Source organism: Phycodurus eques, chromosome 20, assembly GCF_024500275.1.
Source record: "Phycodurus eques isolate BA_2022a chromosome 20, UOR_Pequ_1.1, whole genome shotgun sequence".
Classification (NCBI taxonomy): Eukaryota; Metazoa; Chordata; class Actinopteri; order Syngnathiformes; family Syngnathidae; genus Phycodurus; species Phycodurus eques.
Window position 1 is genome coordinate 10,339,786 of NC_084544.1, and position 17,005 is coordinate 10,356,790.

The window sequence follows — 17,005 nt, forward strand, 5'->3', positions numbered from 1 at the left end:
ATATAGGTCTTTAAAAAAAACCTGCAACATCAAACAGAGGCGGTGGAACCAGGGGGCACTGGGGGCAACTGCCCCCCTCACGCATTTTGGCCTATGATGTTATAGCAATAGATGGCTACACAGGTTGATTATGTACCTTCAGTCATTTATTGGAAGAGCACTATACATCAATGGCATAGATGAACAAAGATATATTACTATAGTTTTGTTTTACAGTATTTTGCAGTGGTTTGCTGATCTTCATTACAGATGTTTCAACCAAACCAGTGGCATACATACATAATTTATTGTCTTGTGGATGCACTTATAACTTCAATATTGTAGTGAGGAGATGGGGTGGGGGGTGGAGCAAAGAAATGAATTGCATGACAGATCTCAGTGTAAATGAGTTTTTAGGTCAGGATCCTTTTGTCAAATGGAGTGAATATCCCAACTGGAAGTGACAACTGTCGAAGACTGGGGAAATGCAACGGTGCCCCCACCTTTAGGAGAATGGAGCACCTATCCTGTCCATTCAATGAATGCATCCAAAACAGATCATCCCGGCCTTCTTGTGTTTCATTTGCCTTTCTGTGTCACTTTGTGTCCGACACCGTATCTCTGTCAGCCGAGCACGTATAATATTAACAGTTTAGGTCTATAAAGGATTTATTTTATATGTATTCAATGACACGTCAGTAACCTTGTGAAAAGTTAGCCCTTGTCTAATAATATACCGGTATTTGTAAAATAAACTAAAATCATTCAGGTGTACTTGCTTTGGAAAGGCAGAAAAGTTTGTACCTGTATTTGTTTTTAGGTTGAAGCACAATTATTCCAAATGAACACTAGATGTCGCTGCTATTCCATCCTGGGCTCCTTGGAACGTGAGGTTGAACGGTCAGGAAGAGGAGCTCATACCAGTGGAATGTCTCAAATAAATCACTTTGTGCATGGATGTCGTACACAGCGCTTCAATCTTTTATAATCCACCAGAGAAGTGATTAAAGTATAGACAACACACTGACTAAACACAATTTGAATGTCATTTTTTTAATAAAACAAGAAATACTTCTCACTTACAAATCAACATAATTGAAGAAACATATTGGACTTAGATAAAGATTCTATGTTTAATGATGAGTGATTTTCAGCAGAATCTCATTACTTATGGATGGATGGATTTTCTCATTCTGTATTCTGGTAAAAGTGTGACTGTTTGCAGCATGAGTGTTCTGGCTGACCGTGATGACGAAGCACCATGGCAGTTTTACTTTCCCAAACCGCTTTTTACACAAGTGTCATATAAATAGTCAGTCCCTTTTGGACTGCTGTGTGTGAGCGATGGCTACCGCTTCTCTGTTTTCAGGGAAACAGAACTTGTCTTGATCCAGCAGTATATCAGGCAACTTTACAGGGATATATAATTGGACATGTCTGGGTTGTTGTATGGGCGCATACACATGAGAACATATAAATGTTCCATGCGCCGCAGAGCCTCGAGTAAATTATTAATGTCTCTCTAAGGAGTCATTGACTTGCTCCCAGTGAACATACGGCCAAGCTGCAGTAAGCCAATCAGTGACCTAATGCGCGGCGCTCATGATGCTTTGGCCTAAAGGAGGAAGACCGGTGTGTCAGAGGTCAGAGGTGAGGAGGTGGAATGTGACAACCAACGGTAATTTAATGATGAAGAAAAGTCACATCTTTGAGTTTGGTCGAAAATTACACACAGTGTCCTTTTTAATTCCTCATGTTCAATTTGGGAATGCTTAGTTGCATATGCAGAGGTAAGTGACAAGGAGCGAGCGTTGGATCTTTCATTGATGTGCTGACCAAAAGTTGTATTTGGTTCAAGAAAGTATGTGAATAATCAAACTATGTCATTTGTGACAGCAAACCATCATTTATTAAAAAGCTGGTAGATGCGATTTAAAAGCTTTAGCTCGCTTTGATCAATCGGTTCATCATTGCCAATATTATTGTCAATAGGATAGGCCCAAAACTCTCACGCTCAACCAAAGCCTCACATATGAAAAATGCCCAGAATCATCTCAAAATTCTCACACAGACCCCCCAAAAAAACAACCTTTAACACACACCCAAAAAGCTCTCAGAACACCTTAAAAGTCACACGTACAACAACGTACCTCCATCGCACACTTAAAAAACTCAAATACATTGCAACAAAAAACCTGTTGTGCACACACACACACACACACACACACACACACACACAAAACAACTCTCATAGACACTACAAAATACACAAATACCAAAACCCTCTCACAATCACGATCTCTCACACCCACAAATCTCTCACACTCATCCCAAAACGTCTCACACCACACCAAAGAAACTAAATCACAACGGAAAACCTCTCTCACACCAAATAAAACCCTCTCACATTCAACCCAAAAATCTCACACACAGCAAAAACCTCTGACATGCACCAAAAAAACTCTCGCATGAACCTCGCTGCCCCCCTCCCCCCCAAAACCCCCTCTCACACACCCAATGAATGCGTTATTTTTGGCCGATGCTCCACCTCATAGGTCTAATATATTGTATCTTGTAGAATATATCTTACCAGTCAGATCTATTTTATCTGGAAGAAGAAATCGAGAAAATGTGTAACATTTGTCAAATGTCCTCAGTCACATCCTTGTGTGTGTTGCCTGTGGTGGCAGGGTGACACAATGCAGATTAAGGGTGACACTGCCTAAATGTTTGCAGATGAGGCATTGCAATATCTAATCACTGCGGTAACAAGGGTCACGCTGCTGGGCCAGTGGGCCAACTTCCCCAAGGCACTCTTCGAACTTTTTTTTTTTTACTGTTTACTTCAGCGTGTGTGTGTGTGTGTGTGTGTGTGCCCTCAATTGTCCCAAGCAGCGGTTACCCGAGGGGTAAGAGTGTTTGGATGCTATTCTTCCAAACTCAACTTCATGCAACCTTCTCCTCGTTGACCTCATCTTAATTCACACCGTCACAGTGGCAGCAAGGGGAGGAAAGTGGCCACTTCCTGGTGCACAACAACTGTGTCATTCTAGTACCTTCCGTCATTCCATTTGTTCATTTGTATTATTCAAATTAATTTTGATCAGCATTTCATACATTTTCTTCTTAGCACAGTGTAGTCTCCAAATTTAAATGCCACTGTAAGACAATTCAGAATTTGACCAAAAGTGTCTGGAAAAATACACCAGACAATTTAAAAAGCAGCACCGTTGAAATATTGTCATGCATGATTTCCACATTCGCAAGGCTTCATCTCATGGATGAACTTTTGCGTTCTCTTTTTTCCCGCCATTTTCAGAAGGTTACCAGGTGCATGAGGAGAAGGGCGATGATAAAATTGAACATAGTCTTACATAGGAAAGGCATCCATGTGCATTTATCCTGGCTACACAGTACAATAAGGCAGAGTCGACGGTAAGCCAACCATATTGAAGGGGATTTTGTTCGACCTCAGAGGTTTCACTGTCTTCCTCTCTTCCTTTTTCATGTGGGCTGGAGTCCATCCCAGCGGACTTTGGCCAAGAGGCGGGGTACACGCTGGACTGGTCCGTCAGTCAATCACAGGGCACATATAGTCAAACAATCACGAACCTTCATAGTCACACATATGGACGATTTGCAGTCTTCGTTGAAGCGACCATGAGTGTATTGCGAATGCGGCTGGAAGCCAGATCACCCAGAGAGAATCCCAACACGGGGAGACGTGCAAACACCACACAGGCAGGCCCAGAGCCTCCGAAGGGCCAAAACATCTTAGTTCAAAGTTGTTGTTGTTTTCGACAGGAAAGGAATACTGTTCAACAGACAGAATACCCATGATGCCAACAGACAGAATACCAATGATGCCATCACACCACCTAATCTCCCCTGATTTCATCACTATCCCATATTTGCATGGCATCTGCAAATTGCCATAATGTAATAGCACTATAGTCCGGAAAACATACAACTGTTTAACATTGGACTTTACAAAAACATAATGACATCATTCAATAAAATCCTCCCATTATCCTCACATTGATTGCTTCAATTCAACGGACATTGTGCTGCTACTTCTGGTATGTGGCCCTTGGCTACCTCGGGGCAGTTTCATACAGGCATACGGCTATACATGGAGATGGTCGAAGCTCCTAAACTACAGTAATATCAGTCATTTTCAAAGAGGATAAAGAATATATGCCTGTGAGTATTGTTATATTGTCTGTCTACATGTGTTGAAGCACCGTTTGTGTTCAAATATCCGTTGCTTAAAGCGTTACTACACCGTCGCCTTTATGCTATCTGTTAGCCTGTCCATGGCGTATTACATTGTTTGTTATGTGGTTCTTTTAAATACATAACGTGTATTTCTCTTTGTTTTGTGTTCAGTTCGACAGTGACCTTCAACTGGGGTGGCATTAAAAAGCTTGAAGCCCCCCCCCCCGTTTTTTTTTTTTTAAGAATCTGACAAACTGCTGCTTGTTGTAAAGCGAGATGAACACAGTTCACTACCACCATTCAGGGCTCGTATATCACATTTTTGCCTTCAAGTCAAAGCAAACAAAATAGTATCTTAAAAAATTTGCAAGTCGGGTCACTCGCATCTCAAGGCACCGACCGCTATATTACGTTTAAATTGGTGGTTTCGTTTTTGTTGTTGTTCTTGTTGTTGTTCATTCTTCTTCCCTTAAAAGCAGCACAATACATCTCATTGCTCCCTCCCTCAGCATTTTCACAGTTGCATTTACACGGTAAAATAACACAACCATGCAGAGATAAGAAAGATCAATGTTTCACTTTTCCAAACTGTGCAAATAAACCTGCCTTTCATCCGTTTTGGAAATTCCACCCAAAACATTATGGGGATACTGTGGGCAGGACTACCACAAATCTTCAGGGAATGGCGCAAGAAAATATTTCCTGGAATTTGGGGGCCTACTCAACCCCAGCCAGTCGCAGCTCGTTTTGAGCTTAAATGTTAGCTCTTTTTGAGATAACACAGGTAGGTTTTTTTTTTCTTTCGCTTCAGTGAGTCATCGTGAGAGCTGAAAGGAAAACAATAAATGATGATGAAGATGACAAGGGTTGAGTGATGGGGAAGAAAGAGAAAATAAAGGAAAGAGGTAGTCAGCGAGCACTTTTCAAACGGTGAGTTATTTGTCTGTCTTGACGTGATGATGAGCAGGACCACTTCCTCTGGCTCAGGTTTCAGTGTACCAATATGCGCTAAGGGGAGGGTCTACATCCTGTGCCAACTCCTCACAATGGGGCCCTCAAATTTGTTACTAAGTAGTAAAGAACATGAAATAAAGCAGAACCAATGCATATAAGCATTAAAAAAAAACATTCTTTCACAAATATGGACACTTTTGGGATGGATTTGGATTTGGATGCAGGTGCTGCTTTTACTTACTGTATCTACTGCCTTAGTGGTGGGTTGCTTATTGATAAGCACTACGCTGCACTATAGTCTATAAAAAAAGTCTTCACCGTAAACCTGCATGACACACACGCACAGACACATAAACACACATGCCATCACCATCTCAATGTTTATGTGTCCCTCCTTGCATTTATATGAGTTTTTGGTCTCAAGGGACTTTTTGCTTTCTTTAAGGTGGTGTTACTTTACACTTTTCCTGCTGTCCCATGTCTGCACTTTGTGCATATGTGTGTGTAGGTGAGTTTGGGACTAACTTACCAGACTGTTTTATAAGCTCATGTAAAAAAAAAAAAAGTAAAAAAAAGACAGAAAAAGACTCATTAGATGGCAAATGCCCGGACTGTAAAACTCGCAAAACAGCTGTACAACCAGATGATAAGTTATTAATATCCTTGACAATAGAACATACAATTTCAGTAAAAATACTCATCACTGAGAATGTTGTTGGCCAGCGTTAATCACTGAATCAGCAATACTTTGTTTCCCAAGAGTTGCGGGATCTTTTACTTTGTCTGGTGTGGTTTTCTTTGTTTTTCAAGGCCCATTCACCCACCACCACCTCACTATTAAGTGAATATTGAGGCACACTGGGTGTTTTTGTATTTGTGTGCTGAGGTAAACATGGAGGAGGTTAGAGAGGAGGAGGAAATTAGAGGCGAAATGAGAGAAGGAGATGATATGGCAGATATTAGGAGGAAAATAGTATGGAGAGGAGGGGATTTGAGGCTGGGAGCAAGAAAGGCAGAAAAGATGGCAACATATTAAAGAAGGATTAAGGAAGGAGAAATATAGAGTGTGGTTAAAGAAAGAGAGAGACCACCCTACACTGAAGACCAGAGGGAAGGCTCTAGTTCTCTCCCAGTGTACTGTAGCTTCCCTTGGACCAACGGTGAGCTGCTGGAGTTGCCGAGTTGCCCCCTCCCTCACTTCCCAAATGCCGACTCCCTCGTGAACGGCTCCCTCGCAACGCCAATAAACTGTTAACTGCATTCAAGAGAGAAAACCCACAGAACTTTACATAACACCGGATGATGCAAACAGTCAGTGGAAACACTCTGAATCATTTTTTTTTTCACATCAGCACAATTTTTCTTCTCGTGCCGGTCAATGGACCAGACTAAGCACACAAAGTGCTCTCTTTATGTTCCAAATAAAACAACATCACAATGTGTTGAATCTCCTAATAGAGCATTTCAATGAGCCCACGAGTGATTTTTCTAAGATAAACACGGAAATCAACCCCTGTCCCCCCCACATCAATAGAACCCATAAAGTCCCGCACTTTCAGGCAAAATAAGATATTCAAACAGCTTAAATCCATTAAAGGAGCGTTGTGTAAGGCACAGTAAATTAAGTTAGGAGAAAGAGCCTATGTGTTTTAAAGAGTCATGCTCGTCTTTGATAAAGCTTGTATGTTTATATTCCTAAAGCTGAGCCACTGTGATATTGTCTGGTATGTGGAGGCTTGGAAGAGGCTCGTGTTTAACTCAATCTGCAAGATAAACAGCCCCCGAGCAGGGCAACTAAGAGGCTTCATGTATGTTCATTCCCATCATTTGCCTGCCTATCATCTTCTTTTTCTCTCTTGGACCTTGTCTCATTCATCGCACGTCCTAATCGGACAATTGTGAGTCAGGCACACCTCTGCCTGTCCACTGAATAGTGACTTTGTGGAGGTAGATGGTCGTCACTCCTGGTCCAGCTGGGGGTCGTCGCAGTGTGGGCGACAGGGTTACTTTCAGAGGCCACAGGTCAGGGATGATGGGTGCAGTTGGCACCGCCCTCAGGAAATGTGTGTGAGTTGTCATTATGGTGGTGGGCTAACTGGGAATGTGCATTAACTTCTGCTGTGTCGCTTCCCTGTTCCGTTGCCCCTGCCTGTTTTATAAAGCCCCCGAAGCAATCATGGCACTTAATTAGGGCTGCAACACTGAAATCCTGCTTTTATTACACAACAAACTGAGACAAACCTTTTCATTACCTTTTTCATTATAGTGGAACCTCTAGCATCTAGAGTCTTCCGCTCTCGAGTCTTGCCATCTTGTGGCATCATGGTACCAGTGATCTATGTTGAAGTGAGTTGAGGAGTTTGATTAAGACAAAAGTATCGCTTTGCCCCCATCTTGTGGATCTATATGCAAATTCAAAACTTTTTCGGAGCGTCAATTGCCGACAGTGACTCTGTTCACGGCAGAACTCGAGGGTTCACTGTATTTGAAAATAAAAGGAAACTACTCACTCACCCTTTGGTCAAGTGTGGCAGGCTTGTGGCGTTGAAGGAAGTGGAGTTGCTTCATGCTTTACACTTCTTAACTGTCAAGTGTGAAAAAGAAGTCATCCACTGTATAATAAAATGCATTAAATCACTATAATAAATTGTACTCGCCGTTAATTCGGACGGCGCTTGAAGGATGCAAGCAGGAGGATCTTCGGCTTCTTCCTCTCTACTTCTTTTGTTATTGATTTGAAGACTTAGTGGCCATATTGTACTGAGCAGCCGAGACAGGAACAACAAGTACAGCTTTTGCATGATGTTCTAAGTAAGTTCTATTCCAAGTCCTATGGTTAGGAATCACATTTTTCATCTTTGCCATCACTAGTACCTTTCTGTGTTGGCATTAAAAAAGCCAAAGAAAAAGCAACTTATTATAGATGTGCCGTAATGTTGTATGATATACCGTAAGTCTTACGTGATATCATACATGACGGCGGTTCAACGTCTCAAGTTATGTGTGACTTTAGACAAATATTGGGAGTGTACAATTTCAGGGGAATTTAATTTCCACTGTATTATAATATTACAATTTTCCAATTGTGAAAAAATGTAATCCAGAAACAGCCAAAGCCTGTGAATTTTGTCGGCTCTAAGATCAAGTTCAGCAGCAACATACACATTCATCCCGATGCAAATCATGTGTGCTTATTCCGTAAACATCAAGCCGCATTATGCATGTTTTCCAGGAAATTGTAGTTGAAATTGTACCTTGAAACAAACCGACTGTGTCTTAAAATAACTCTTTAACCTTCTCTCCTGTGCCCATGATTGCCATAACTGTGTATTGGCTATTGCAGGATTGCAGCGACATGCAAAACAGAGCCCTGAGGTAAAGTTTCTTGATTTCAGACGGGAAACAAAAGCTGCAAGACGCAAATAAAAAGAGACCACATGCACACTAACGTAAACTTGGGCACACACACACACACACACACACACACACCACTTTAAGATGACATGAAACACAGATAATTAGCTCTAATGGAGACCAGTCCTGCATGCAAAATAAGTGTGTGTGTGTTTCTGTGCGTGTGTGTGTGTGCGTGTGCGTGCGTGTGCGTGTGTGTGTGTGTGCGAGTGAACCCAACCCCCTCAGCTTGTCTTGTGGTGTTGAGGGTTAATGTAAACCAGGGCTTGTTACCGTGTTATGGAAAACTTCAAAAAGAGGTGAACGTGACGTAGACAAAAAGCTAAAGGAAGTCAGGGGAGATAAGACATGTAAGCCTGTGCCGGGGTGGTGAAACAGCCCAACAAACAGGATAGCGAAGAAGTTCATTTTTACTGAGATTCACAGCTTGTCATGTTCAAAACAAATGCGGACTGCACCTTTGACTTTCACATCAATTTAAGGACAGCAAATCCAAAGCAGGCCCATTGAAATTGTGATTAATGGCTGGAAGACAGTGTGCGTTTCAGCCATCAAAGAGCCTATATCAGTGCTCTGTTAAATCCAGATAGCCAGATGCCTTCGCACTGATAACAACCAGTCATCCCTTTACCTTCTCATGTCAAAGGGGGCTAAGGCGCAAGAGCTTTCGTTGTTTCTCTCCCTGTGGAATGTATTTCCCTCTTTGGTAGGTGTGAGAAATCGTCTTGTGTGTGCCTATCCTATATGTGCGCCGTTGCCTCTGTTTGTGTGTGCGCATGCGTGTGTGTTTGGAAGCCTCGGAGAAGACATTCCTGTATGTCAAGGCAACAGCCTCAAGTTTAAGATAACACTGCTACGGTGAGCTACGGGTGGGAATTGATTCCCTCCAGTGGCGGGCGAAGGGCCTGAGGTCAGAGCTGATGACTTTTCCTTCTGCACGCAACCGACAATGCAAAAAAATTCACCAATGCTCCCATTATCATCCCTCATCTATTCTATAGAGAGTTACAAGTCAGTTTGTCTCTATTGTGTCCCCTAAATTCTCTGCTTGATAGCTAACTCCGTCATGTAGGTGTGAGCCTGTTTTTTCTGACGGTCAGATTTTTTTGCAACATGATTACAACCAGAATGACTTCCCTCCCTCCCATAAATCAGGGGTCACCAATGTGGTGCCTGAGGCCACCAGGTAGCTCCCAAGAACCCCATGAGTAGCCCGCAGGCCTGTTCTAACAATAGCTCACCAGCGACCTTTTTTTGTGTGTGTTGCTATTCTAAAAAAAATAATAATGATATTAAATACTGACATTTACCAGTGCGCTGCATCTAACTTCTTTGTTGCTATTCTCTTTTAAATCACACTGCATAGGTGTGAGTAATGCTTTTTTTGAACCTAGTATAGGTCAAAGGTTGGTATTGCACGCATTACCAAACCATAGCATTCGTGGAACGACAATGAGTTGATTTGCCCCCAAATATTTTGAGCAAATTTGTAATTTCAAGAAGTGTGTATCAAACCAGTAGGCCTTTGCATTAATCAGTAGCCAAGAAGTAGCTCTCAGTTTCTAGAATGTTGCTAAAGGTTGGATCTAAAATATTTGAACACTCAAAACAATAACATGTATTGAAGATGTAAACACAGACAACAATTTATTTAAAGTGAAAATAAATGTCTTCTAAATTTGCCACAGCACAGAGAAGAGTGTTGTTAACATCCCCGCCAAATTTGAATGACAAAAAAAAAAAAAAAAAAATCACCAAGTATATAAAATGAGGCTTCAAAGTGTAAGTGAGTAAAATAGAATACTCAAAAGAATATATAGACTGACGAAGTATTGGTTTCACGATCAATATACATTTTCTGTGGATGGTGCATAGCTAGCGAGCGTCTTTATTTGTGAAGGCAGGTATGTCATCAGCCTGACTCGTACCCACCTCCTTAGCTGTGAATGTTCTTGAGGATAACTGCAAAAGCACCTGCGGGAGTCTCCCATGCTGACCTGTGACGCGGCGCACATCTGGGAATATCGTGCATGCTTCCCACTGCTCCACAGTCATTCTCTTCAAACAGCCCACCAGCTAATTAACGGCGTTCCCAGATCCCCGAGTGCAAGAAATAACTGCAGAATAATCCAGAGGTATGAGATGTTTTCTTTCACCCCCTCCACTGTGGCTTAGTTAACTGGGGATTCTGCTACAACAAAAGTAAATAAACTCTCTTGATTAACTGGGAAAGGCTAAAGCCAAGGGAAATGACTTTGTTGTTATACTTTCAGGTGAATTTCAGGAGTGTTTAACACACTTAATTGTTTCAGACATCAACCGTTTATTCTTGTTTGGGAACAACTGAATGAATACTTCCCAGGAAGTTACTTTTATTTGTTTATTACCGAATATTTACAATGTTCAGAATGTGCAGACTACAGCTCAATTCAGCATTCTGTGATACCCCAAAATAAATATCTCAAACTTTATTTGATTGGGGAAAATGGATTTCTCACCAGTAGAAAAATAAATACAAATAATCCATTTGCTGTGAAACATTGTCACGAGGAATGTAAAAGGAATTGTGTTGTTTCTCTCGTTTCAAAACAGAGCAAGTTCCTCTGAGCTGATTTTGTTTTTACAACATTCATAAAGTCGCAGTGGTCTCTCTTCATATCCGTCTTGTCCTATAAGTGCTCCCTTGCAAACACAACAGTCCCTGCAACGGGAAATATCGCACATCCCGCTCTCCTCGCAGGAATGAAGCTCAGCAGCTGGGCCTCAGCTGCACTTTTCCATGGTTCAGTTTTGTTAGGAGAGTTGGACTGAGCCACTAGTTCTTCAAAGTGGATCATCTGTCAAAGAAAGATTGCTGTCAATAAGAAGAAAACACAAGGCAGACACATAGATACTTGGGATTGACAAATAAAGACATGTTTCTAATCTAATGGCACGGTAAACACTTCTTCACTCTAAAGGAACGTTTCAAAATATTCTGTGCGTTGACTCGTCAAGGGTGCATGTCTGAAACTTTTGTGCTTAAGGCAGTGACGTACAAGGGGGGTTGGTGGGTATTACAACTGGTCTTTCGATGCAGGCCAACCATCGATTAAAAATAAGTAAACGAGGAAAAGTTAATTTTAATAATAAGACAAATCAATCATGTTGTAATTGTATTTTTCAAACAATTTCATTATCGGAATTAACCAACTAATGAATTAAATATTTCTTTAATAGTGAATGTGTTTATTCTACTACCGTTTATTTTATTATTTTTTTACTTCCAATAAATAGGTTCGCCAATGATGTATCAAGATAAAGAAATAATAATAAAACTAATCAACATAAACAAATATGGAATGAAATGGCTAAATCAACGCATTAGGTATTGCAGGACTCTCGAAAATGTAAATGAGAGTTGGGCCGGATGAAAGACGGGAACGGCCCACACATGGCCCGCGGCCCATCCCTTTGCCCACCCCCGTTTTAGCTTTCGTGAGCTCAGTTTGAATCCTAATCGCATGGCACAAAAAACGCAGGAAATAAATGTAAGTTACGGGTTTTCCAATGTGAAGGGTCCGAATTTGAACATCTACTGTACTTGCGGTTGCGCGTAAAAGTTGTCATTGAGAGAGGAACTCCAGTTTACCATGTTGCCCCATCCAGTGCAGCCCCACTAGAGGCTTGTGGTCGACACGGAGCAGGCGTCCCCCATCCTCCACACCGAGAAGGCGTAGCTGAGACGTTCGTGCGCCACGTAGCTGCAGCTGGACCCCCGCGCGTCCAACTCGTCGCTCTGCAGAACTTGGCACAGGAAGTCGATGTAGCGGGCGGCCAGCTTGAGCGTCTGTATTTTGCTGAGTTTGTCCGACGGCAGCGTGGGGATGATCTTCCGTAGCGACGTGAAGGCCTCGTTGAGCGACTGCGTGCGTTGGCGCTCTCGGATGTTGGCCATGACGCGCTGGTTCTGCAGATCGTCGATGGAGCGAGCGGGGCTGCTGCTGCTGGCCTCGCTGCTTTCGCTTCCCACGCTGCCGCCGCCGCTACTGGCAGCACCGCCTCCACGGCCGCAGCTCTTTCTGCATCTTTTCTTGGGAATCTCCACGTCCAGTTCGTCCGCGCCCCTGCGCGTCGCCGCCCGCCGCTTCCTGGCGCCCCTCCTCGGTAGCTGCCGCTCGGTCTCCTCCTCACTGTTCCCCGCACTGTCCATTGGGGAGGAGTCGTCTTCCCGCATTCTCCAAAGCCGTTTCCAGATGCCCTATAACCAGCTGTCCCTCTTAATTCCAGTCCACAAACACCACATGTGACCCCCCCCCCAAAAATACAAATAAAATAAAAAGAGTGGCCTGTGCTGATTCTATAGCAAATGCGGTGAGCACGGTGGAGAGGGAGAGGTGTCTCCCACTCTCTTATAGTGGGGAGCGAGATGGAGGATTTTGGGGAGTGCTGTGATTGGGTGGGGATGGGTGTAACATAATACCACTGCAGGAATAACTTGTGTTAATATCAGAGGAAGAGTATTAAAAAAAATGGGGAGGGGGTGCTGGTGTTTTTGTAAGTTGTGCACAAGATATTTTTGTGGGCGTTTTCTTATACGGGGAGATGTCGGCATAGTAATATTGTCCATGACTGACGCTTTGGGCTCACTTTATAGTCATTTTTTTTGGTACTATCCTGAACCAGTTCTAAAAACATAGTTTGTTTATGTTGTTTATTTGTATGCTATAAGTTTACGTTCTTGTCTTTTCTCTGTTGTATATATTGTATTAATCTCCACACTTGCTGCTGCTTTGTATTTATTTTTTGGGCGCAAAAAAAAAAAAAAAAAAAAATAAAAGATAAGATAATATAAGATAAAAAGGTAACCAAATGAGTTTCAAAAAGATCAGTCAAGTTGAAAAGCGCACAAATAAGGCTACAGTATGGAGTCGAGTTTGGTCATTATAACTTTTAGACTTGAAGTTACAGTATCTTCTAGTCTAGTTCAAATAGGTCAATTAAAAATTATAGTATCAGAATTTAAATTGACCCCCCCTCCATGTGTTAAATGTGTTTAAAAATCCTTACTTATGCCTTGTACCAGCTCTAGTACACTACTTAAGAAAAACAGTTTAATCATTATATTAGTGATCAAATGCATCCTTACTTTCTATACTTTCATTATCCCTTCTCTATTCAAACTTTTCCATTATTATCATTACCCTATAGTGAGAAGTGACACCGTCCAGTTGCAACGTGGTTCCTTGCCCTGAAGAGTTACTGTACAATATACAGCGCCCTGATGACTCCATTATTACCTTGGCGCAAAAAAAGGGAACGTTAACCAGAGAGCATTTAAAAAAGAAAGATATTCCTCATTCATATCCTTATTTAAGAGAATTGTTTGACGTTGTTGACTAGAAGAATGATTCTTGGCAAAAAAAAAAAAAAAAAAAAAAACAGCGCCTCCAGAAAAAACACATGCTCAGGTGTATTTTTTCATTTGAGGAAAAAAATGTTTTTGTACTTAAGTACATTTTAGACTACTTTTTTTTTTTTTTTTTTTTGAAACTATGACTTAAAGAGCAGCCATGAGTCAGGACTTATACCCATGCAGTCTTTAAGTATACTTTTACTGAGCACCTTTGTGTGAGCACTTTTGCCTTTTCTGCACACAAAAAAAAAAAAAAAGAAAAGAGTACAGTACAGTGTGTTCTCAAGTTGCACGGTCCGCATTACATTTGAAGACAGGACACCTATCGTGATGATGCAGCTTTTTCTGCAGTCCATCAAGTCTTTCAATGCCTTACAGTAACGACTCTCTTCCAGTCTAGACACATAGACGTGAACAGTGGTGAGGGCAAAAAATAAACCCAGTGCAACACAGGAGGTTGCAAACAGCGGGAGGCCTCAGCTCGATCGTAACCAGACCGACGTGTTTATTTTCCCGTCAGCGGCCCCGCGCTGAGGTATGCGCTTAAATGGGTCTGACCCCCGCGGGGACCTCGACACAGCGGCTCAGGTTTAAAAGACGCCTCGTCCCGGGGAGCTCTCGGGGCGGATCCGTGCTCGCAGCGGGGTCGCAAAGGAGATGGACGGACCCGGGCGTTAAGCAAACACTAGAGGTGATGAAGAAGTGAATGAGGGTCTGAATTGTTTTAGGGGTGAAAATAATAGAATCCAATAAAGAAACAAGATATCGACAAGTCTGGAAGTGGCGACTTGTGATTAAGAAAGAACAAAGAACAAAAAAAAGGCTCGTCCTGACGAAGTGGATCGCCCACAGGGAGAGTCGCAACATGCAGGCTTGCGTCAGCCAATTTACACCTCAGTGTCAAAGACAATATTCAGCCTGGATTTGTGATGCAAATCCCACTTTGCACCCGATACGGACAACGAGTCTCTCATTGACAGTCAGTCAAACTTCCAGCGTTGTTTTTGTTTTTTTTCCTCTCTCACACAGGTGAGATTTTTACGTGTTCCTCTCTCCAAGGTGCTGAAAAAAAAAACCCACCTGCCTGACTTGCCAATATGACGCCTCACCTGCTATGCATTTGCACATTTCACCCATTTTCTATGCTTCTAATAGCGGGTGAGCTGGAGCCTAACCCGGCTGACTTGGAGTGAGAGGTGGGGTGCTTTCACATATGGACAAACGAGCATTCACGCTCCCATTTGATGAACAATTTGGAGTCTTCAATGAACCTAACATGCACGTTTTTGTGCTTTTGGTTTTTGGAATGTGGGAGGAAGCATGTAAATTCCACACAGGAAGGTCTGAGTCGAGATTCGAGCCCAGAACCCCTCGACCGTGAGGTAGACGTGCTGGCATTCAAAAAATAAAGCTAAATGTGATCATACAGGTCGAATGTAATACGATCGACACTGAGACACTTCATTAGGTACACATGCACAATCGAATGCAATGGAATAAAACCTTATTCAGCTAACTGGGAGGGACAATATTTACTAGTGCATTTTAACACCACAGCCACGTTATCATTATTGTTATTTTGTATCTATTTTTTTTTCTGACATAAAAAGATGATACTGGTTGATTGAGTTGAGATTTGCAAGTGTATTAATTCAACTTTTAAGTAGAAATTTTCACCAGTACAAAACTGCACTAAGCTGCATTCTAACATCTCGAGTATGAGGCTTAAAAAAACCGGATGCACTGCATTTCGCAATGCAGTGCATCAGTGCTAAAGAGACTACACCCACAATATAGGAAACATGTTGGATTAATACCTTTTAGTATCAATCCAATTTGAACATTATTCTAATTTTCCGATTGGATCAATGTGCAGGTGTACCTAATATTGGGACCAGTGAGTGACTATCCTCTTAAACCGTCATTTCCACAGCGAAAATATCATTGATGTGAAGTATTTGGTCATCTTGCGACTGAGAAAACTTCTTTTGAACTTTACAGACAAATCCTGAGGCTGTTGAAGTCAGTGATGTAAAAGGGTGGAGTACTGGCTAATGGGTCAGATAGTGAACATCATGTGTTCTCCAACAGATCCTTCATGAAGGAGATGTAGACGATGGCCAGCCGCAGCGTCTCGATGCGGGAGAGTCTCTTCTCGTAGGCGAAAGTTGGCACTTTCTTCCTGAGTGCGTCGAACGCTTCGTTCAGACTAAACATCCGCTTCCGCTCCCGCACATTCGCCGCCTGTCGCTGTACCACCGTGATGGTCCTCCTCCGCTTGGACCTGCGGGGTCGTCGTCCTCCTCTCCCTCCCTGGCCGCTCCCCAGATGATCGTCCGTGCACATCGCGTGCTCCGGGCTCCAGGACGTGTCGCTGGATGGGCTATCATCCACCTGCTGCTTCTGCTGGAAATCCATCAGGTTGACATCACTGACAAAGTGCATCAAGGTGGAGTCCAATAGGCGACTCTGCATCTCCATCTCCAAGTCCAAAAGTTTCACAAATAAGACCCTTTTGTATATGTCCGTTATAGCAAGGAAGAGAGCATCTCTTACAAGTGAAACCAGCTTTTGTCTGAATCCGGATGGAGCGCGACAGGGTGAGATCCTATTTGGCTTCTGTCCAAAAGGCCTTATCCTGATCTTTCAAAGGGTGACCTGCATGTGGCACCCAACGTGCCCATGCCCAAGTGGGTCCAAGATGCTTCAGGGCCTCTCCAAGTGATGTGATGTCCTCCTGGAGGCCATTCAAGACCTTCTGAAGAACAGGAGTCTCTTGACAGGAGGGTCATACAGTCGTATTTGCACTTTCCCTTCTTCCTTGCAGGCTAAATAACCACACTGTTTATCACTTAGAGAGCCCCAGGAGAAGACCAAATAGAACATTCCCTAACAGTCACCGCACAGCAAAAGGCTTTCTGTTGCAAATTAGAGCAAATAACTGTCAGTTCCCATGGCAGAGGAGAGTCCACATTGCAGGGGGTGCTGAAAGGTCCTCCAATGTGTATTTGCATCCCCCGAAGTGCATGCCTGGTCGTAATCAAT

General features: G+C 42.7%; 2 protein-coding genes across 2 annotated transcripts; both read right to left on the minus strand.

Moving 5' to 3' along the window:
* Positions 1-10,915: 10,915 nt before the first annotated feature.
* Positions 10,916-12,938, minus strand: twist1a (twist family bHLH transcription factor 1a). The gene is made up of 2 exons (XM_061664882.1): positions 12,197-12,938; positions 10,916-11,402 (listed from the first exon to the last, which is right to left on the minus strand). Exon 1 carries the CDS (start codon positions 12,779-12,781, stop codon positions 12,224-12,226), a length of 558 nt encoding a protein of 185 aa, XP_061520866.1. The 5' UTR covers positions 12,782-12,938; the 3' UTR covers positions 10,916-11,402; positions 12,197-12,223.
* A 3,095-nt stretch (positions 12,939-16,033) lies between these two features.
* LOC133396183 (fer3-like protein) lies at positions 16,034-16,441 on the minus strand. The gene has a single exon (XM_061665714.1). The coding sequence runs from the start codon at positions 16,439-16,441 to the stop codon at positions 16,034-16,036; it is 408 nt and encodes a 135-aa protein (XP_061521698.1).
* Positions 16,442-17,005: the final 564 nt, after the last annotated feature.